General features: G+C 37.2%; 1 protein-coding gene and 1 long non-coding RNA gene across 3 annotated transcripts in view; one reads left to right on the top strand and one right to left on the bottom strand.

Moving 5' to 3' along the window:
* IKZF2 (IKAROS family zinc finger 2) overlaps window positions 1–7,923 on the bottom strand; it is a 154,293-nt gene extending 146,370 nt beyond the window's left edge. The window contains exons 1-4 of the mRNA XM_035007222.1: window positions 7,830–7,923; window positions 7,419–7,522; window positions 5,870–5,918; window positions 4,955–5,059 (exon numbers count right to left, since the gene is read on the bottom strand). Coding sequence (XP_034863113.1) covers window positions 4,955–5,059; window positions 5,870–5,903 — 139 coding nt within the window. The 5' untranslated portion in view covers window positions 5,904–5,918; window positions 7,419–7,522; window positions 7,830–7,923. The remainder of the gene's footprint in view (window positions 1–4,954; window positions 5,060–5,869; window positions 5,919–7,418; window positions 7,523–7,829) is intronic.
* Window positions 7,924–9,245: 1,322 nt separating this feature from the next.
* Window positions 9,246–22,472, top strand: part of LOC118012080 — a 56,133-nt gene continuing 42,906 nt past the window's right edge. The window contains exon 1 of one of the 2 annotated variants that reach the window (XR_004679604.1): window positions 9,246–9,723. This is a non-coding gene — a long non-coding RNA (uncharacterized LOC118012080). The remainder of the gene's footprint in view (window positions 9,724–22,472) is intronic. The other variant, XR_004679605.1, reaches the window with a different exon arrangement.

The following is a 22,472-nucleotide window of genomic DNA, read 5'->3' as shown; positions in this document are numbered from 1 at the left end:
GATGCAACTAGCATAGTGCTGGATTTCCTATACATGCTCAATAAATCATGTCCCCCATCCTTTTCTCACTCCAGGGCTGATTAAACATTTATAATAAGGAATATATAGTTCCTAAATACTCCTACTCCTTACCTCTTTCAAAGCATAGATATTCTGAGTCTTGATTAATTCCAAAAGGAAAATATTATCAGATCAATAAATATATTTGACCTAAACAGATATAAAGGGAAAAAAAAAATCAAAGAAAAACAACACATTCTACCAATTTTATGACTGTGGCCCTGCTATTGATCTTTCAGAACATCACAAGATCAAAATATATCAATATTTAAAGTTAGGAGAAAAAAGCATGGGACCCAGAGATCTCAATTCATTACAGCTTGAAGGAAGACTCCCAAAAGAACCTAACCAATCAGGTTACATTAAAAAACAATGTACTTCCAGTGGGGAAGACAGATTTGGATAAAGACAGAGGCAATAAGGATAACACTCTACAACAGTAAGTTGCCTTGTTTGTTGAAGACAGGCCTTTATTCTTACTCTAAAAATGCCAGGAGGGGGAAATGAGGGGCAAAGAAAACTATAGAGCAATTCTGCTGTTAATTCCTGCACATACATACTTCCTTTGTAGTTTCTTTTTTTTTTTCCTTTTGGTTCATAACCATGACACTTACCTTTGATAGATGTAAAGAAGTCAAATCAAGCTTTTCTCTTAATTTTCCAATAAGTAAAAACTAAATGTATGTTGGGTATACACATAAGCCTAAGTACAATTCAAAACATAGTGAGTTTTTATATCAGTCCATCTGGTGTTATATTAGGGTGTATCCCATGGAAATCCAACCAAGGGTGACTGCCAAACTAAGCTACAGAAGACAATTCAGAAGGCTGGTGAGTCCCATAATATAAACGATATTTTTAAAAGTGCATGAGAGCATCTGCTTAACAAGATTATCTGCTATCACTCCACCCTCATAATAACCCTCCTCTACCTCTGTAATACAGTTTTGCACTACCACATGGGTCAGTATTGGACATGAAAGGCACCCTGAGACAATGATATTATAGAGACATATCAGTTAAAGTGATCTAACTAAACCACAAAGTAATATCACAGTTTTATGCCCCAATCCTGACAACTCCATCCTTCTGTTAAGGGACCTAAAATGCCAACCGATTTCTTTAGACCTCCATTTCTACATAAGAAAAATGGAAATCATAATATACTTCTGCTTCACTATGCTCTAAAAATGGAAACTCGCTAAGGAAAAAAAATGAATGTGAAGCACTCTGAAAAGAATAAACTAGATTCCCTGACCTGATTATTGGTCAGAGTCCTGTAAAACTAGAATTACTACTTCTTCCAATTCCATACATGCCACCTGGCCATCAAACTGGCTGGTAAATAGTATTGACTGCAAAGTTGATCCATGTAAAAAGTTTTAAAGTAATAGAAACAAAATCTGTGTCACAATGTATCTTCATCCCATTAACTATCTCCAAGGAAAATTTACTCATTGGCATTAGAAAAGAAGATAAAGATTAATTTTGAATTTTTGAACCTTAATTTCTTAAAATAGTAAGCAGCATGTATAGATAGAACAGTTTGAAACTGATACTGAAGCCACCACACAAGAACTGGAATTGAGCTAACCTAGAAACAGAAGGAACCATCCTAAAGTAAGTCTCATCTGATGGGCCAAAATACAATATGGATTATTTTTATATTGTTCTGTCTGAGTTGTCTGTCTCAGATTCTTAACTTCCAGAGTCTATTTTTAAAATCACTTAACACTGTGTATTTCCAGTAGCCATCAAGGCATATGCTGTCATCCCTGACACCGAAGACTGTCAGCAGACTCAAGATGTAGAGTAATGATCTCAGGCAACAATGCCCATCTTCTTATCAAAGAGATCTTATTCCATAAGAAAAAGTCTAAAGTTCTCTACGAAAATTCATGCTAAAACATAGGAAATAGTTACTGTAAAATGTTAAGATCGGCATTACCCTTTACTTTTTAAGATTTTTACCTTACATGCTAAATTTTAAAACCAAAAGCTGTCAGACATTATAACACTTTTTAGTTTCTCCCCCAAGTCGCCGATGCTCTTTTCTAGCACTGTCAAATAATGATAGCTGCTGTCATTATTTTTTATACAATAGCTGGCAGCAAGTTGTACAGACACCCTTCATCTGAGAATAGTCATCAAATAACCTAAAAAAATGACTAGGACCTTGTGGTAAAACTGACTCCTTTCCTAAAACCAAAATAAGGGGGCTATCACAGGTTATTGATACTTTACTGCCAGGATGTTTTTTATTTTAAAAAACATTTTTAAATGTTTATTTATTTTTTTATTAAAAAAAAAATCAAAGGTTTTAATTCCTTTATTTTTTTCCTAAACTGTTTTAAAATAACTTTCTCCCTCTTAGACATACAGTCCTGTCCTCTCCTTGCTGTTCCTGGAGGCTATCTTACTCTATCATAAAGGTGTTCCCATTTACTTTTGGCTTGAATACTTTCAATCAAAATTGCAATTCTGTTTTTGGACGCAACAGCCCTTCAGGAAGTGTATTTGGAGATATAAAAAAAATCGCAGAAAATAAATAAGCTATTGTCATTTGATCAAGTTCAACAATGCATTTAAATGGATTTAGGAAAACCAATCATCTCAGACACAAGTGATATGACAGCCCCCCCCCCCCCCAGCAAATAATTCCAAGTTACAGAGAAATATCTGAGTGACCAATTTTAGGTCTCTTGTTCTAAGTAAGAGACAAGGGTTCCTCTTTAGCACTATTTGCTTGGGCAATCTAAAATGCTGATATTCTCCTAGATCTAACAGAAAGGAAAAATGGGTATCTTCTCCATCTAACACCGAAGTGGGTAACCTAGATACTGTAAAGAGAGGCTACATAAAGGATGCAACAGACAGCTCTGAAGTGAGAGCCAAATATTTCACCTGCAACTCTTCGGAAAAGAACACGAAAACACATGCAGCTTAGCCAAAAACCGTATTAACATGGAATTGCCACAGGCTAGTAAGTTTGGGGGAAAAACAAAACAAAACAAAACTCTACCAAACATAATTTTACTGTTGTTGGTTGGGTGAGAAAAGCTCAAATGTGAAAAGCACAGCTCTTATTTGTTCAAATTGATCATGCCCACACTCTGCGATGTTTACTTAAAATAAATGGGTGAACTGCTTTTTTGAAGACTACCTGCAAACCAGAATCAAATTCACAAGTAAAGGAGCCATTTAACAAGCATTTTCCTGCTGATATCCTAGTGATGGCTAGGGAATGATAGCTAAAAGTCTATGATTATTCAAAGTTTCTGAAGTTTCCAAAGCCGATAACTAAATATTAAGCTAAGAGAAATTTTCCTATCAATCTATCTTTACCCTTTAGGAAATGAAACAAAAATTATCAGAGAAATAAAAATCTATTCTATCAAGGAACTAGTAACATTAAATGTTAAAATATAAAAATTATACTGCCTACACTGCAGAAGTAGTATAACTTTTGTCAAATTACAGCCAACTAGCCAAAAAATAAATTAATGTTACAAGATCCATCATAAAAGATTAACACTAAAATTTAATACACATTCAGTCACTCACTATTAATTTTTCTTTCTATGTGATAAAGGAATTTCAACGACTGCTTCCAGAATGAAATCTCCTGGGAAATACTTCCCATTAATAAAAAGAAAACTTTTACATAAGAAAATTCATATAGTTCAATCAAAATTTCAAGTCAAAGCTAGAATCACTTAAAGTTAATGAACTACAAAATATATTCAATAATACTTTATATACTTTTGCTCATACTTCAGAAGTCTTTACTATTTACAAAGCTAGTAGCTTTATAATAAGCTCAAGTTTTGAGAACTGTAAGAGGGAACTGGAAAGAAGATTTGTTCTCTCTGGATAATCAGAATTAACTTGAGAATATGTTCATAGTTTAGAAGCTGATTCAGTTTCCTTTACTTATTAAATCTTTGTTTAAAAAAAGGAAAGAAATTGCCTTTCCTTCACATATCACCCAAAGAGAAGACATTTAAATTAAGTTATATTTCCATATAAGTCAGATGTCCTTTCTACGCAAGAATATAACACATACAAAAGTATAAGGGAAACACAAGATTTCAAATTACATTGAGGAAGAGTAACACAGCATTTGCACTTACTAACTAAACATTATAATTAAGAGAAAACAAACCATATTCTTAATGAAGTACTTGGTCTTCTGTCACGGACAGCATGTAAGTTGCTCTTTTATTACATAGAAACAATGTTTACTACATCAATGAATGACTCTTTATCAAAAATAGTAGCCAAAACCTGTCTATTCCTGCAAGTTCAAAACATCCTTCCTAATTTCCACAGTTCTTCTCTGGACAGTCTAAAACAAAACGCTTTCACTTTGTTAGAGAAATGGATTTAAATCGGGTCCATAAATTTTCAATTACACTTCACTTGCAACACTTTGGAGGAGAAACTTGCACATAGTTAAAAAAAAAAAAAAAAAAGTAACACTGCAATTCTACCACTGATGGATTAGTTTTGTACCAAGGCAATATAAAATTATTTCATTTTTTTTCCTGTGACGAGTCCTTTGGAAGTGACTTGTTTCCATACTCTTTTATCTAACAACAACAAATCTAGTCATAAACCTGGCAAATCAAAACAATAACCAGCAAAGTCTAACATTTCTTACCTGATACAGGTAAGCACCAGCTCCCAAATGCCACCTTGGGATAGGTCAGACTAGTAAGCAGGCTCATGTTTTATGATACTAGAATGAACGGGAATAAATCTGTGTTGTTCTTTCTTTAGCAAAATCTACAGCAGCAGCTACACCACAATGTGAGAGGACCCCAAAGACCTAACAAATTCAAGTGTGTCGCTAGAGAAATAGGAAAAAAAAAGTCATAAAATGAAGACTTACTGCTTGTCATGTGACCTGGTGAGGCGTGCTGTCCATTGGGTGTGCTTGAGGTGAGGTCAATTGCCATACTGGAGTGCTCCCTTTCAGGTGAAAGCTCATTGTCACCTGCTTTCACAAAATAAAATCTTTTGGTCTCTGTTCATTGTCACATAAAATCTAATTACCAACTTTGCTTCATACGTGCAGAGGCATGCATAGCCTTGAAATTTTAATGTAATACATTTTTTACCGTAAAAGAAACTATAAGGAACTATGATTTAGAAATATATAGCAAATGAATGAAATGATAAGCCACGACCAGCCCACAAAAAAAAAATTACAAAATTTGATTATCACAATAATCTTAACTGTAAAATAAGGGCAATTGGAATAGTTATTTCTAAAGTGTTTTTCTGTTGAAAAAATAAGTTTTCTTTTAACATCTAATTTAACCATCAAGCATAGAGTATTTATAATGAGCATTTTCCAAAATGCTGACTATCAAGAGAGTTGGATGTTTAAAAGGAAAGTTGGCTAAAAAAAAGGTCAACTTAAGGAGCTTTCACATTATGTGTCAGAAAAATTAGGTTACAGAGTAGTAAATATTTGGTACATGCCATATCGGTAGACATATGTAACCTGACTTATTCTAAACTTAGAGTAAAGTAAACGAAAAAACTCCAGTGCAAAAGTGTTGATCTGCTAAGCCACTTACTACTGACGAACATACTATCATTAATAGAGTAGGTATATTCCTATATTTCCTTCATTTTGCTTCTGTGCTAGTATTTTCTCAAACTCATTTAAAGGTGAAATTGTGAACAAACAAAATTAGAGTATAGAATTCTTGATGAGAACATAATTCAGAAAATACAATACAGGTAACACAAACGTAATTTTATTACCAATAGCAAATTAATGGAAATGAATACTTACACGTTATATAGCCATCAATAGCCTCTGTTTCCATAGTCAAAGTGCAGTGCTGCAATACAAAAGATGATACCCTTAACACAATGATTCCTTTCAGTATCTTCCATTAAATGCTTAACTTATTTGAAGCTCCAAGCGGTTAGCCCATGTTGCTGCTCCTGCAACCTGGGCCCAAGAAACATACTACAGTGTACTGTATGTGCTCATTTGCAAGTCACTGAACTCTTTCGGCAAATGATCTGATTCCTGCTGGAGATAGGATAGGAAAGATAAGTGTGCTGTGAGATGGGCTATAGCGAGAAAGGAATAACTCTCTTAATCAGAATTTACTTCAAGAAAAAAATAGGGAGGGTACACCTCAAATGTGCCAGCTTTCACTGGGATTTAAGTATTTTACCATTCACTACTTCCCACAATCACACTGCAGTTTGAGGACTTCCCTGGTATACAGATAGCTCTATTCACAATTGTTGCAAGTTGGTTCATCATGTTCTAATGGGGCGGGGGGGGGGGGGGAGGACAAACAAACATAAGAAGACAAAACAAAACAAAAATTTAGTGCCCAAGTGTGTCTCGAAGGTCTCTGCAGCAGTCACCCTACTCCCAGACTTGTATTGACATTTTAGCCTACACTAAGTTCTGTGTAAGCACCTGTTCAATGTAACCTTAATTTCCTGCCAGACCAAGGTTGGATACAAATGCCAAGCCAACTTAATACATTCTGATTTTGAAAATTTCATAAACTTTTTGCTCCTAGGAAGGGGATCACTTTTTTAAAGTTTGGGGAATTATTTTCATGCACCAATGACACAAAACAAGAACTTAATTCTCAGAAACAAAAGTAAATTGTATGAGATGACACCCCCTAGCTTTGATTTCATATAATGAAAAGATCGATAAGCTGACTATATTCTTTGAAGGAAAAAGTTTAAAGAATTGACATGTCCTGAGGAGATTTTTACTTTTTTTTTTTTTCCTTTGGCCCTGGTCCTTTTTGCCTTTAGTTTCAAAACTCTCACTGCACCAGCAGCTAAATTATTCACAATGAGCCATTTCTGTATTGATCGCCAAGTATATTTAGCCCTGGCTCCTGGAATTTCTCCATTACTTACTGGAAAACAGGCAGCTTCACTTCTTGACTCCAAAACCACTTCCCTTCTCCCTCCCCTCCCCTTCTTCACCACCACCCCCCCCCCCCCCCCCCAAAAAACTTTTCTTTCTTTCTTTATGGAATAATCAGATCAAATTCCCAACTCAGTCACTACATAGCACTTAAATTTCAACCTGCTGTACTGTTATCAAATTCTTTCAAATTATGATTACATAAGGCTTTCAAGAAAGGCATCCGTAAAGTTTAAAAGGGGAGCAGTTTCTTCGGATATTTTACAAATGAGTTTATCTCTTTAAAAATGTACACATTTAACACACACATATTAAAAAGAAAGAAACGTCAGGGAGAAGCGAAAGAAGTCTGCCCCATCAATGAAATGGTTATTAACCCTCAGAGAAGGAAAGAAAAAGAAAAGGAGAAAGAGAAACGAAATGTACATACAAAAGAAATTGTCCTTTGATTAAAAAAGATTCATCACCATTTCCAGCTCTGTCGGGAGATCTCAGCTTCTTCTAACCCCTCAAAGAGGAGGTGACAATGTCGGGCTGAAGATAAACGGAGAGAGAAAGAAAGAAGTTTTTTGTGTTTCCCCCTTCTCTCTTTCCCTCCCTTGCCCCCTCCAAGCCAAGCCCCCTGCAGAGTTCAAGGCGAGGAGGAAGGAAAACCACTTTACAGGTGGGTCATTCCGAGCCCAAATCCTGCAAACAGATCGGCTGATAAACAAAACCAAGAAATGAGAGAGAAGGAACACCCCCCTCTCCTCCTCCTCCTCCTCCTCCTCCTCCCACCCCTCCCCCTCGTCCCTTTGGGATGGTCTAGTAGGAAAAGTCACTCAGGAATGGCACCACGTACTTTCAGGAAAGAGGAAAAAAAAAGAGGGGGAGAGAGAGAGGTCAGTCAGTGCTACAGCAATGCGATTAACAAGAAGAGAAAAAACTTGATCCACCGGTTCCTTAAGAATCGACCAAAAGCTAAGACAAGAAAACTGAAAGAAAAGGGGGGGGGCGGGGTAAGAGGGGAGGGACAGTCAGGCAGAAACCAGCGAGGAACCTAGGCCAACTTCACAGGACTGTTTTTCGCCCTTGGCAAAAAAAAAAAAAAAAAAAAGAGAGAGAGAGAGAGAGAGAGAGAAAGGAAAAGAAAAAAAAAGAAAGAAGAAAGGAAAAAATTAAATCTTAATTCCATCTCTTTTGCCCATACTAGAACCTGTCAAAGTGATTTAACTGCTACCTTTTTACATGTGTCATACCAGGCTTTTTGCTTTTTTAAAAAATTCCAACAGGATCTGGATATTACCTTCTACCAGGACAGCTACAATTTATTCCAAGCTACCCAATCTTTCTTGGAATTCAAGTGAAAACAAAGCAAAACAAGTCAAAATCCGTGACAGCTACAGAGATGAGAACTGATTAATCGATTAACATCCCGAAACACGTTACAAGGAGGGGACGATAAATTAAGGCAGAGGACATCATCTTCAACCCGATTCCCTGAGCGTCCTTTACAGAAATCATTATCCTAATCATAACCACAATCCATCCCGCCCAGAGAAAAATATCTATATTATTATTATTACTGGTTAACAGCAACAAGTCATTCGATCACATCACAGTGCAAAACGAGATGCTATATAATTACACTTAACTTTGAAAACACTCCCCCCTTTGCAAATCAGATACACATATTTATATATAATCTATGAATCGGAAGACAAATAAAACAAGAGCTGTTCTTCACCACGCAAAAGCCAAGCGGAGATTTACCTCAGCAGTGCATGCAGTAAAATAATCCCATCACCCTTTTGTTTGTGTTTACTGTTAGTGTATCCTCTCTCTTTCTTTCTTTCCTGTGCCTAACGTGTGTTTGTGCACTGCAGTTGGTGGTGGAAACTAAGGCAGTGGATCTGTAGCTAAGGGTAATCCTGTTTTTACTTCCTCCATCTTCAGCGAGGAGCAGGGTTAGCCCGGGACAGCTGGTCAAACCCCGAGAAACCGATCCGCCGGAGCCCGAGCACATCTCCCCCGCCGGCCGGGCTCGCGCAGACGCCCGCGGGCGGAGGGCGGGCTGGCGGCGGCGGCGGGCGGCGGGGCCCGGGGCGCGGGCAGGCGGACGTGCGTGCGCGCGCGTGTGTGTGTGTGCGTGTGTGCGGGGCCTGGATGCCTGTGCGTGTGTGTGTGTGTGCGCGCGCGCGTGTGCGCGCGGGCTGGCGAGGGCGCGTGTGCGCGTGTCTGCGCTCTGGGCCGCTCGGCGCGCTCGGCAATCGATTACAGGACAAGTGCGGCCCCGCGGCTCCGCGACGCGCGCACTCCCTCGCGCCCACCCGCGCGCCCGGCCGCGTCGCCCCCGGCCCTGCGGCCCCGCAGACAGCGGACCCCGCCCCCAAACGGGGCACCAGGTAACCTGCTTCCGAGGGTGCCGCGGCGACCCCAACCGCTCGCCCCCCAGTCGTAGTAAACCTCACGTTTTCTGCCGGCTGGGAAGGAAGGATTGGAGCGGTGAGGGGAGGTTCATTTCGGCCGCTTGAAGTTTTCTTTCAAACGGGGGTTTGTGACGAGGCCGGGCGAAGGGAGCGGGACGAGGATTCAGCGCCCGCCGCGGAGCTCGGGCATCGGCGTCCTGGCCGGAGCCGGGGTGTGCGCGTGGACCCACCCACTCGGGCTTCGCAATGAACTGTGCGGTACAGTTTCAGAAAACGGCACCGGGGAGACCGGGACACGAGTCGCGATGAATTGAGACGGAAATTCAGGTCTGAGATGAAGCTCAACTATTTTGGAAGTGCTTTACCGTGCAGGTTTAAAATCAGAGTGTTTACTTGCTTTTGCTCCCCGGGGCTTGTGCCGCATTCCCCAAAGTCAGAGGAACGGGTGAGGGTCCAAAAAGTTGGTACGAGGGAAGTGTTGCCGTCAGTATCATCAGGTACAGCACAGCTTTTTTTATTTGGGAAGAACGTCTGCGGATCGTCATGAAAAAAAAAACAAATGCATATTTCTCCAAAAAATAGTATCATTTAGCATCTAACTTAACCACATTTGCAAAAAGAGGGAATAGAGGCTTCTATAATTAAAGGGAAAGGGAAAATGAAAGGAGCTGAAAATACTGAACTGTGTAGTCTGGGTGGCTTAAGTTTGAAAACACATGAAATTATCAGGACTGCCAAACAGCATTTTTGAGAAACCGTATCACAGATTGTGAAGAAAATCAATGCTGAAGGAGTTAGGAGGAGGCATAGTACTCCTACTCCTTTCAAGAATCCCAAAAATAGTTGCTGAGTTCTGGGTTGGTTTTGTGTGTGTGTGTGTGTGTGTGTGTTTTCCTGCTGTGGAAAGAGAAATGCTACACTGAAAATAAAATCATCAACTATATCTTAAACACTAGTCTGTAGGTCTATACAATTTTGGACCATGTCTTTTCATTAGATTTCGGGGTGGGGAGGGAATTCATTCCCATTAATAAACTGAATAATGGATACCATGGGACTTGTATAGTAACTATATTTAAGTTGTATAATGAATTACTTAAGAGTTTATTTCATGCATTGTATTTTTTAAACAATTGTGCAAATAGGCTCGTTTTTAAATTATGGAAAATGAAAGTTGGTGCCATAATGCGAACAAGATTAATCAGTTTTCATTGGAGAACAAATCATTTGGGCTTAGGTCAGCAACAACTTTATGACAATTTTAAGAAAAATTGCAGTTACTGTGAGTTATATATATATATTTTTTTCCTCCCCTGTGAGTTATATATTAGGCAGATTTTTGTGTGTTTTTTTAAGCCTATTATCTAAATAAAATTAATTTTCCTGAAGTCATAGTTGGAAAAGACTGAAATTAGAACTCCACAAGTCATTCTAATCATCCCAGTAGATAGCAAAGATTTTAATCCTAAATTATCTTAGAAAATTGGAATGTTGTTCATTATGTATAAATTCCCAATATATAAAGAGAAACATAACTTCCCTGAATTGCCACAAGCCCTTCCTAAAATTTAAGCCTGTGTTTAAGTATCTGAAAAGTTATGGAGGTCCTTGGAAAAGATGAATTTAAAACATATTCAAAATTAAGATGAAATATCTGGATAGTTTAAGCAGTCTAATTATTAGTAGAAGAGGATCCATTGTGAAGTCTTAAGGAACCATCCTCAAATTTCCCAAAGCTACCAGAGTTGGAATAGTCCTTCCCCGTAGCTGGTTGAAGCTTAATTTAGCTCCCTTGAAAGCCTATCCTTTTCATGAGTTACTTTCATTGGCTCCAGAATCACCAGAGGCACACTCTCTCCCTCTAGTGGCTAAGCATTCAGACACTACATTTGGTGGCCAAAAATGGGGGATTTAGGCAGAGGGCAATGGCTCCCAAATTTTAGAATGGCAAAGATCGTATAACCACTTGTGAGAATTAGACCATTTTGGGAAATTTTTCCTGTTTTTAACATCTTATGTTTCCTTCTCATTTGCAGATCATGGTATGTCCAACTCACCCCAAAGAAGTCAAGGTTATGTTTACATACTAAAACCAGGGGTTCTATTTCATCCTCTGCAGTTGAATCATCCCGGCTCTGAGACCCACAATTTTTCTTGTAGAAAGGAACCTTTGTATAAACTGTAGTAATTCACTGAGTTCACAATTTTTCTCTACAGTATTTTTATAGTGGTTAGAGGGTGTATTTATTTCCATCCTTTGCTGTAACTACGCTACACACATTTTAAAAGTACATATATGGTTATACTATGGATAAAAATGGATCACTAGGGAAGTGCAGTACCATATAAATATTCACTTTGGGGAGTTAGTGAGGAGGTGGGGAGAAAACATACCCACACCCACCATTTTTCAAACAGCTGCTTCTTTTTCATCCTTTCTGTCCCATCCTACCAGAAACTGTGCCAACCCAGCACCAACCCTTATCTTAGCTCTTTGCACATTTCTTTCAATATACGATTTGTAAATTTTTTTTATTGGTTGAGTTCTAAAAGAAAATCTGTCTCCCCCACTAGAATGTCATCTTTGTCTTATGTCTGTCCTGCTAACAATTGTTTTCTCAGAACTAGCACAGTGTTTGGCATGTCGGTACTCAATAAACTTTTACTAAATGGATGAATAGCTAATCACATACTCACCTAGCTTCGTGTGTTAAACTGCTTTTAAGGGACAAAAAGGGTAGGATAACAAAGATATATTCTAATTCCATAAAGATTTTGGTGAAGTCTTGGCTCGTAAGTAATGTTAACAAACATCATTAACAGGTCAACTCTCTGGCTATGTCCACGTGAAGAATGTGAATACCTTGCTAAATAATATAACTTGTAAAGAGGAAGAGTGGTTAAAATTGTACATCAAATATAATTTCGAATAAAATGCATTTATGTGACCACTCTTTCATAAATTATTTCGTGTTAATGCCTGATCATTCATAAACTAAGTTGACTAACAAAGAATGCAACAGATTTGTTTCTGTAGTCACTAAATGCAATTAGCAAAAGAACATTTTTAAAAGGCAGTGTAGCTAAAAGGTACATTATGAAGTATTTTGTTTTCTTTGGATGGCTTATTTTATGTGTGTTAGATTTAAAAGCCCTAGTACCCTTTAAAGAAATTTTAATAAAAGTGAATTTAACAAAAATTTGTTCAAGGAATTCATTCCATGATTTTAACTTTTGTTTTTAGCAGAGGGCAAGAGGGGACAATTCTAAACATTGCAATACTTCCCTAATATTAAAGGAGAAATTTTTGGAAATTAATTATATAGTAATTATTTTTATTTAGACAGCTTTGTTGTGCAGATATAGAACATAATCACCCAAAGTAGGTTCCCTAAAGTAGCTTGGATCCCTGAAAAAGTTAAAATTAACAAGCACACAGGCACAATGTTTTAAAACTGCTTGTTTTATTTTTGTCAGGTGTTGTTCTCTTTGAAGTGGTGTTCTCTTTTAAGCGGGATATGGAACAATGGTCTCATATTCTCCTGTCGACCTAGATTGGCACTATGAAAAAGCAAGCAAGCCAGATATATAACCATAATTTCAAAGAAAACATTCTAAGATACCAAATCCAGCTCATAAGTAAGGCATAGTCCCTGAGTACGTTGATAATCTGGGGTCTGTTTGGGTGGCATGTAAGTCCCACATGGTTAGGGACTTCTCATTCCATCCACCCTGAACAGTAGTTTCTTTTAACAATTCTTAAAAGAGTGTCACTTTGCAATTAGATAAGGCTCTTGTGCAAATACCCATGTCCCTAGAAAGGTAACATTGTGACTTAAATTCACACTTTGATAGAATAATATCAGATCTCTTCTAGAGAGTACATTTTGATGTAGAGCAGAAGATAAGCTATCTCTATCCCAAATGAGAATTATAAATTGTGGGAGTTAAACTTAGACCAAGGGGGTAAGAACTGGAGAAGTTTCTGAATAAAAATGAAAGTACACATTTTTGAAGATGCCATCAGAATATATCATAGTTGCTTTAAAAAGCAGATGTGTTCAGCATTTGAGGAAATGAATTCTATTAATGCAAAAGTGAAGGAACTTTGAGCTGGGCCAAGTGTAGATAGCTGTTGCTCAAAAACAACTCTAAAAGGCATTGAGGAGAACATTCTTCTAAAACACCCTAAAATTTATGAACGTAAAAAATATAATGAGGTTATTGAACTCTCCAACAAAGTGTTAGCACAAGAGAAGAAAAAGACTATTCAACTTTCTGAAGACACAACTTACAAATGAAAAGGATAATAATAAGGAGAACACATTGTCTACACAGCGTTAATTTAGATACAAAATAATAAATACCCTCTGGGGATAAAGAAAACAAAAAATGATCATTTGACTTTGGGAATTGGTAAGTGAAACTAGGGCATATTAGTCTAAAGATCTATAATACCAACAGTCAGATTCTGCTAGAGATATCCATAGTCTAAAGCAGATGACAGGTTGCATCTCAAGGGAAAGACTTGGTAGTTAAACCAGTGCCAATAGGAGTGTGATCCCGTTTTGTTTTGTTTTTTAATCCTGTGAAAAGCTCATGGAATTACATGTCCAGTTTTTGTGAGAAGTCTCAACTCTTTGTAAACCAAAATTCTTTCGCAGTACAGCCGAGTCTAATCAAATGTTTAAACAATCCTATATAGACTGAAGAAAATAGAAGAACACATTACCAACAGAAAGTGAAGGAAAGAGTTCTGGGATTCAACCTTCCCCCTTTTTATGGCCAGATGGTGACAATTTAGGGAATTCAAAGCCACACGCGGATAGAAATGGGGAGCCATTTCCTGCCTGATAACAATGGCTGTGGTTTGGAGGAGGGAAATTAATCAAAGAAAGGTCATTTACAGGTAGTAAAGTCAAATGTCACCTCCCCCAATTTTCATGACTTGTGGTTTAGAGAAAGGTTAGCTTAATATAGAGGTTAGTGTGGCATTCTGAACTGTCTCAAGACATGATATATGAAGATGAGAATAACACCTATCAGTATCCCTCCCCCTAACATCTATGTTCAGGCTTCAAAAAGGTATTTAAAACTTGACGTCATGGTGAGGTACTAGACACCTGGGAAAGTCCCGCTTAATAGACTAAGGATAACATCAAAAGTCCTATAAACTATATTCCAGAAACTGCCTCATTGGAAGACTATGTTTTTGAAATATATCATTTTTGAGAAATCCTTATGCAGAATCTACAGCACTTGAGATTGATGATGCAACTGATTTCAATGTAGTGGTATCAGTGGGACTAGCTAGTTACCTTCATTACCATTATAGACATTTACTTTATGTTAAGCATCATTATAAGCATGTTACATGCATTCTCATTTAACCCCTATAGTCATCTTTAAGAGATAATATTAACCCCATTTTTCACATGAAAAAATTGAAGTGTGGATACATTATTTTTTCAGGATAGCATAATGTCAGAGCTGGACTCAAAGGCATGTCTTAAATTCTAAAAGCCCATAGTAATAACCACCATGATATATTTATCAATCATACAGAATTGTTGCTGCAGTTAACTCCAACCCTTTGGGTAACTACTGTCCAATATTGAACTACTTGGAAGAAAATCCAAATGTCCACGATATTCTTAGACGTCTACTCAAATGTGGTATCAACATAGAACTCTACCAAATCCAGTGCCAATCTGTGTGAAACATGACCTATTTGACGTCTAATACTTTAACAGCAGGTATCCATCCACCTTCTTCCTCAAGCTCCTCTGAACAAGTCAAAGACATGAGAGAACAACTGAGAGTGAATTAAAAGATAACCACCCCATAAAGAATTGAGTATCAATTAATGGTGACAAAGAGATATAGACAAGATCTTAACTTTAAATTCTGGGTCATCAAGCATATTTGCACTTTTGTTTCAAAAGGGTTTGCTTCTGATTCATTGTTCCCAGAAACATAAGCCTCACATTCCTTCCTTTTGTAGACTTCCTTCACCTATGTGTGCAAAGAATGAATGATTAAATTTGTGTAGTGAACTTTGTGATTTTAAATGGTTATGGTATTCTTAAGTGACATTTTGATCTCAAGAAACAGATTTTTTTTTTCTAGTGGAGAGCAACTCTCAGTTTATAGTAAAGGTCAATTTGAACATTTTGCTAGGATCCATTAAACAAAGCCTGTGAGATTAGGGTTTTTCTCTGTTTTAATTTACAAATTGAATACTGGAATAGAGACATAAAACTATACTGTTTTAATTAGTTTTTTCTCCCCCACTTTGCATAGGTAATAGGAGTTATATATTTGTTCTTTCATAGCAGGTTTTTTTTTTTTTTTTTCAAAAAAGAAAAGAAATCATACTTTTATTTGATACAGAGATACTATTTATTAAGGAAGCTAGTTGGTGGCTTTGGGGGAAATTTGTTTTAGGACATTTTGAATAACATGTCCTAAGGCAGAAGAGCTTCCCAAAACATCTTGAAATAGCCAAAATATGAAATGAACAAGGGGTCTGGTATGTTCATAACGTATTCCTTTTTTTTTTTTACAATTTATTTATTTGAGCAAGAGAGAGAGAGCTGAGCGGGGGGGTGGAGGGGAGGGACAGAGGGACAAGCAGACTCCCCGCTGGGCACAGAGGCAGATGGGGGCTCCATCCCAGGGCCCTGAGATCATGACCTGAGCTGAAGGCAGATGCCTAACCAACTGAGCTACCCAGGTGCCCCATTCATAATATATTCTTTTAAAAATAATTGGACATCTCCTGATACTTACGTTCGAGAATAAATGCCAAACAGAAGACTTGTTAAATGGTAAACAAGAATCCTCTTTCTTCACAATCTAATATATCTGAGAGAAGGTACCCTTCTCCCAAGTCTTTGGGAATATTGCTTTCAGAGTTCATTCCTGATGTAGAGGTGGATACTGCAGGCTCTCAGGCCTGATATCATTAGACAGTCTTTCATACACAGAATGCTTTGGTCAATTCCAAATCCAACATTAGCCACTTCGTGATATTTTCACTTTCCATGTCATTTCCTATGTGGAGAAAGTGTACTTAACAATTGTTTTCCTTTATGTATAAGTGATGTTTCTAGGTTTCATACAGCCATGTTTTATAAGTTTAAACATTTTAGTTGTCCTATGTGCACCTATAAACTTGAATTTCTGTAACCCCACAAGCTAAAGGCCAGACCCTGGATAGTGAAGCTCACTAAGTTTATTCCATTTTGCATATGCACATGACCCTTGTCATCTGGCCAGACTTCTCTCCTGATCCTCAAGAATATCATGGTCTCATGTTATGGTCTCCTTCTGCCTGTTTTAGAACTTCAATGAATCCTTTAGCCTCAATCAAGCCAGGCTACTTAAGGAGATTCATGAGGCACAACAGCATTTTTGAGATAAGCTACCTAAAAGGAACCATTCAGAGATCTGAGAGGAAAACCAGTAGATCTAAGAAGAAGAAAGGAAGAGACCAACAGCAAAAAATGCTGCCTGTAGGAATGACAGCAGAAAACAGATTGGAGTCATTGAGGACAGTGTGAGGAAACAGAGAGGCTGTGAGTATAGAACAATAATCTTGATGAGTTTGGCTATAAAAAGAAAGACAGTGGCTAGGAGCTGGAGTAGGATGTGGGGTCGAGGGAGGTTTTGTTTTTTAAGATTTCAGCATGCTGATCAGAAGGTGTCAATAGCAAGTTAGAGCTTGGAGATAGAAGAAAATTGGTGAAGGGAGGTCCCTGAAAGGGACAGAAAAAAAAGATCTAGAGCACAAGTGAAATAATTATACCTCTTGTACGAAGAGAAGCAAGAAAGGATGAGTACTTGCAAAGTTTATTAGTTGATGTGATAGGAAGTTGGGGAGGGTTTGAAGAAGGTGTCAGTGTTATTTACTGAGATTGAAGGGAAAAATGGCTGGATTGAAAGTTTAACAAAAGTGAGTAAGCTTGCAATACTTGCTATGAAGAATATGAGAGAGGGTAACTTAGAAAAAGTATATGGAGAGATTGATGGGCAGAATAGAGGAACCAGTTGAGGCTGGTGACCACAAACAAATCATGATATGATTGATGTAATAACTTATAGGTGAGCTCACAGACCAGGTATAATAATCTTGAAAATATGAACCACAGGATTGACCCAGTGTAGAAATTTCAACATGTAGGGAGCTGTAAGACCCTGGATCCCAAAAGTTGAGTTTAATTAAAAGAAATAGAGTAATGGTCTATTGAGTAAGCTTTACAGAAAAGGATACCAACTAATAAGGTGCTGACCAATATCAAAAGTAGAGGGATATAGGGGCCTTGAGTCCCAGTGAGGCTGAAGAACTTGTCTAAAAGGGAATGCTGAGTGAGAGATATGAAAGTATATGGGACTTTGAACAGAAATTTGATATTTCTGTTGAATAAAAAAATGCCAGGATCCAGAATGGAGATTGAGAAGTCATGACTTCTAGGGGTTGGATTATCAGAAAAGTGATAGGATAATCAGGAGATTACCTTAGGTCTTGGAGGTAGAGGAAGATATAGAACTAGGTGCTGAAGTCTTTGAAGAGCTAGTCCCTAAAAGGTTGATAAATAACAGCAAAGAGGAAGAGTAGTGAAGAGGTAGCAGTGAAGAAGGGACATCAGAGTAACTGCAGTTTTATACAGAAATGTAAATATTCTGAAAAAATGGTTTGGGTTGTATAGGGAATGTTGACCCTCTTTTCTAACCCCGAGTTAGGTGAATTATAGGAAAATGGGTGGCCTTCTTTTGAGAGGACTGTAGGTAGGGTGACCTTAACATCTGTTTTGTCAGTAACAGTCCCAATTTATACCCGTGGTCCTGACATAACTATTAGTGGTGTCCTCTTTTACTCTTAAAAGTGTTCTGGTTTCTATGTTAAATTACGTGTTCACCCTCCCTTAAAGGGGAGTCATGGCTTCAACGGAGAGCTCTTTCATTTATGAAACAAATCTTTTTTAAATCAGTGAGAGGACATAGGATGGAATTTCTTGCTTGTTTTGCTTGAGAAAGGAGTTCCAGGCACCATGGTAAGAAAGGTTTGGGAGGGGGAGGAACAGTGTTCTACCTACGAATCAGAGGAGACCGCAATTATTGGTTGACTTGGAGTGTGGAATAGATGAGTTGGCCTCACCTGGAGCTCCCATCTTCCATTTCAATTTCCTTATCAACCTTCTGATTCCTTTGATCTGGAATCAGATTGACAGCCATGCTTTCAGAGGTTAAATATGCCTATCATCATTTATATCTTTACACTGTGGCCAGAAATTGTAGCACTGTATTCCAAGGTGAAAGACTCACAAGGCCTAAATTGCTACAGATCATGGCCATATAATGGCTCCTAATTGGGATGATAGCCTCCTAACACTTGCTTCCCCTTTGCTTTTACATTTTCAGTTCTCCTTCCTTGGAGTTTTGGCAGATTTGGCTTTCTCTGTCAGGTCAACTTCATTACTTACTCAAAAATCAGGGTAAGAAAACAAGACAGTTTCTGACCTCTGGATCTTATGAAGACTGGTATACTCACCAAAGTCATTAGATTTTGCTAAGCGTTATATACTGAGAGCTGATGATGAAAGGAGTAGAGTACTTAAGTCAGATAATAATGCCAAAAACCAAATAGTAATGGCCAATCTTGCTGAAAACAAAATATTCTTATGTCTCTAGTCACAGCCATAGGCTAAAATGCACCTTAAAAGACCAATATATCATGTAACCATATTGGAATTCAAGATTTTTTGTAAAAGAAATGGTCCTACTTCCACTCAACATAGAAATCCACATTACAATATCTTCATAGGAGACCTGTAATTCAAGGAAGTCATTTGTGTTTAAGTCTGCAAATAATATACTGCAGTGCAACTGAGGCATAAAGCTTATTGATGTAGCTTATGGAAATATAGATAAAGCCATTTCCCTGAGTTATGGACATTCTTCATTCACCATGACAAATAAAGTTAAATTAAGTTAAAATGAGTGGTTTTTATTCACTTTCTAAAAATATTCATTCAAATTTACGAATAGACTGTTCATAGGAATCCTTAAAGTAGTAAGTTTGCAGCATCAATTTAAAATATGAATCATTTATTTAAAAATCTATGTAGTTTTTCAGAATTACCTCATGATAATAATTCAGCCTTTTTTTTTTTTTTAAGATTTTATTCATTTATTTGACAGAGAGAGACACAGCGAGAGAGGGAACACAAGCAGGGGGAGTGGGAGAGGGAGAAGCAGGCTTCCCGCGGAGCAGGGAGCCCCATGCGGGGCTCAATCCCAGGACTCTGGGATGACCTGAACTGAAGGCAGACACTTATCGACTAAGCCTCCCAGGTGCTTAATGACTGAGCCACCCAGGTGCCTCTTCAGCTTAACTTCTTAAAACCATGGTTCACAAACTTGTTTTCTGTACCTAAGCGATCTACAGGTTTAATATATTCCTATTTAGTTGCATCAGCTTAATATATTCCTACTTAGTTATTTCATTCCTTGCTTGAACAAATTCTAAGCAGCACTTACTCCACTACCCCTAGCTTCCCACCCCATCCTAGAGAAATATCAGAGTATTGGAAGTATTGAAGCAGTTTGAAAAATATTCCTCTAGAACAATGTTTTTCAAATGTCAGGTTGTAACCCAATAGAGGGCTATTATTTAGCATGTCATAACCAGTATTTTTAAAAAATGAAATAGAATAGAGTACATCACATACAACAGGGGTAAATAAAAAGGTAAACTTTGATTTCACAGATACACAGATCTATCTACTGGGTCACCACATAAAATGTATGTGGATACACCCCTTATGGATTGCATGGTCAAAAAAGGTTGAAAGCCCCTGCTAAGAAAACAGATGAACAAATTGAGGTCTATCACTTTATCAAAATACTATATAGCAGTTATATATACCTCTACTTATATCAACATGGATAAAATCCAAAATATTATGTTGGGTGAAATAAGTCAATAGTAAAAGAATTTTCTTACATTAAACATTGAAAATTGGATTATGTATTGCTTATTTACATATATAGATATAGATATAGATGTAGTAAGAGTACAATAAACTGGAGAAGAAAGATACCACTTTCAGAACAGCAGTTACCTCTGGGTTGAGAGGGAGAAAGATCGTATGTACCTACAATGTTTGATTTCTTAATAAAATTCCAGAAGTCAGGAGACCTTTGTACTGTTTTCCTCTGATTGATTCACTTCATTTCTCTGATATTTGTTTCTCCATATATGAAATGAAAGAATACAAGAGAGCGATCAAAATGTCCAGCTGGACGGAGAGTTGGAATTGTATAATGAAGATGTGTTTTAATCATGTAATATTCAACCCATAGAATTTAAATGACTTCTCAATGTTACCAGCTAGTTAGTGGTAAACTCAGGCTAAATAGAGGCAAGTCATCTAAAATCATACTCTTTCATTTTCTACCATGTAACTGCCCTTGATGAAAGATGAAAGGGCATGGCATCATTTTATCTAGGATAAAGTCAAGAGATCACCATTATCTTCACCTTCAGCATATAAAATTGGTCACAACCTAGTGACCAATGGTTCTTCTAGCTCTACTGAAGGAAAGAGTGAATTCTTTGAAAAGGCTAAATTTAATTAAAATGTGTCTATTTATTGTTAAATATTAAAAGAAGTTATGATCACTGGTTTCAGGTGACCTTTCAGTTTAGTTTACCCACACCTTATTTTAAATGATTGATGGTAGACATGTCTAGTGTCCTGTAGTTATTTGATTTATAAATTGGAGAATATGAAGGCGTTCTGTTCAAGACTGATTTGTAGTTATTGTAGAAGCTACAATTGTTATTGTAGAAGTTGATTAGTGATTGATCCACCTCATACTTCCTAAAAGAATTTGAACTCATTGTAAATTCAAAGAACAATAAGATGAAAGACTACATATAACGTGAAAGAAACTATGAAGCAAAGGGGAAAGGAAAAATATCAAGAAATTCTGGTGATGAAAAAGCCACAGTTGAACACAAAGCTTACTTCTGAACTCATAGCAACCAAGCAAAAGAGGAAGCCCGCTAATTGTTCTAATTATCTAGGAAGCCTGTGAACTCATCATCCCAAATACACACAAAATTTCCCAGCTCAGTGCTCCAAGAGGAATTTAACCCAGCTGATACTGACAAAAGTGTCATTGCGATACAGGAATCAAAAATCTTCAATCTAGAAAGCCTAGGGTCAAATCCCAGCTTTACAACTTACTGTGTTACTTAATAGTTGGGCAAATTTCTTAATCTCTGTTTCCTCATCTATTAAAAGTGGATAATAATAATAGAATTTACCTCATAAGTTTTTTTAAATAGGATTAGGTGAGTTAATATTTGTAACTGATCAAGGCCGAGAACAGCCCTGCACCCCAGTAAGGTTTATTCTTTAATAAATTAAGCAAGCAAATAATCTGAATCGCAGTTTTTCAAAGGACATTCTTAAATAGTGTGATTGCAGTTAGTAGTTGATTATTGTAGTGATATACAAGCTGACAATTGTTCTGTCCCTTATTTTTCTATTGATTTCCTTCCCAAGTTTTAAAGTCTTTTTTTTCCATTTTTTTAAAAAAGAAAAATCAGAAAAATAAACATATTCTCTGCCACGTGGATCAGAATACACACTTCTCATGCTTGCTTTCAAAATGTAGTCCTCCTAATAAAATATGTCAGATTCAGGGGTTTTTTTATACAGATCTCAGCCAACTATAAATTAGAGCATATGTATCATTGCCTAGAAAAACCTCACATAGCAACAAACAGCTAAATTAACCCACGCTCATGTAGGGGGTGTAAGGTTTATGACAATTTGCAAACTAAGATATCTCCCCCAGAGACAAGAAACTATCCAGTTTTTGTTTGTTCATCCCTGTTGGGAGTCTTTAAAATGGAAAATTTTGACATAAGCATTGTTTAATGAAATCAAAGATTTAAAAAACCTAATTATAGGCAAAAACTTTTGTATATGAGAAAACAACGTAAGTCATATCTTATTTATATGCAGCTTTAGTTCTGTTGAATTATTAAACCACATTTT

Source organism: Mirounga leonina, unplaced genomic scaffold (genome assembly GCF_011800145.1).
Source record: "Mirounga leonina isolate KUSES-001 unplaced genomic scaffold, KU_Mleo_1.0 Mir_151, whole genome shotgun sequence".
NCBI classification, from domain to species: domain Eukaryota; kingdom Metazoa; phylum Chordata; class Mammalia; order Carnivora; family Phocidae; genus Mirounga; species Mirounga leonina.
Note: the sequence above shows the minus strand (reverse complement) of the source record. Positions and strands in the feature narration are given on the sequence as shown.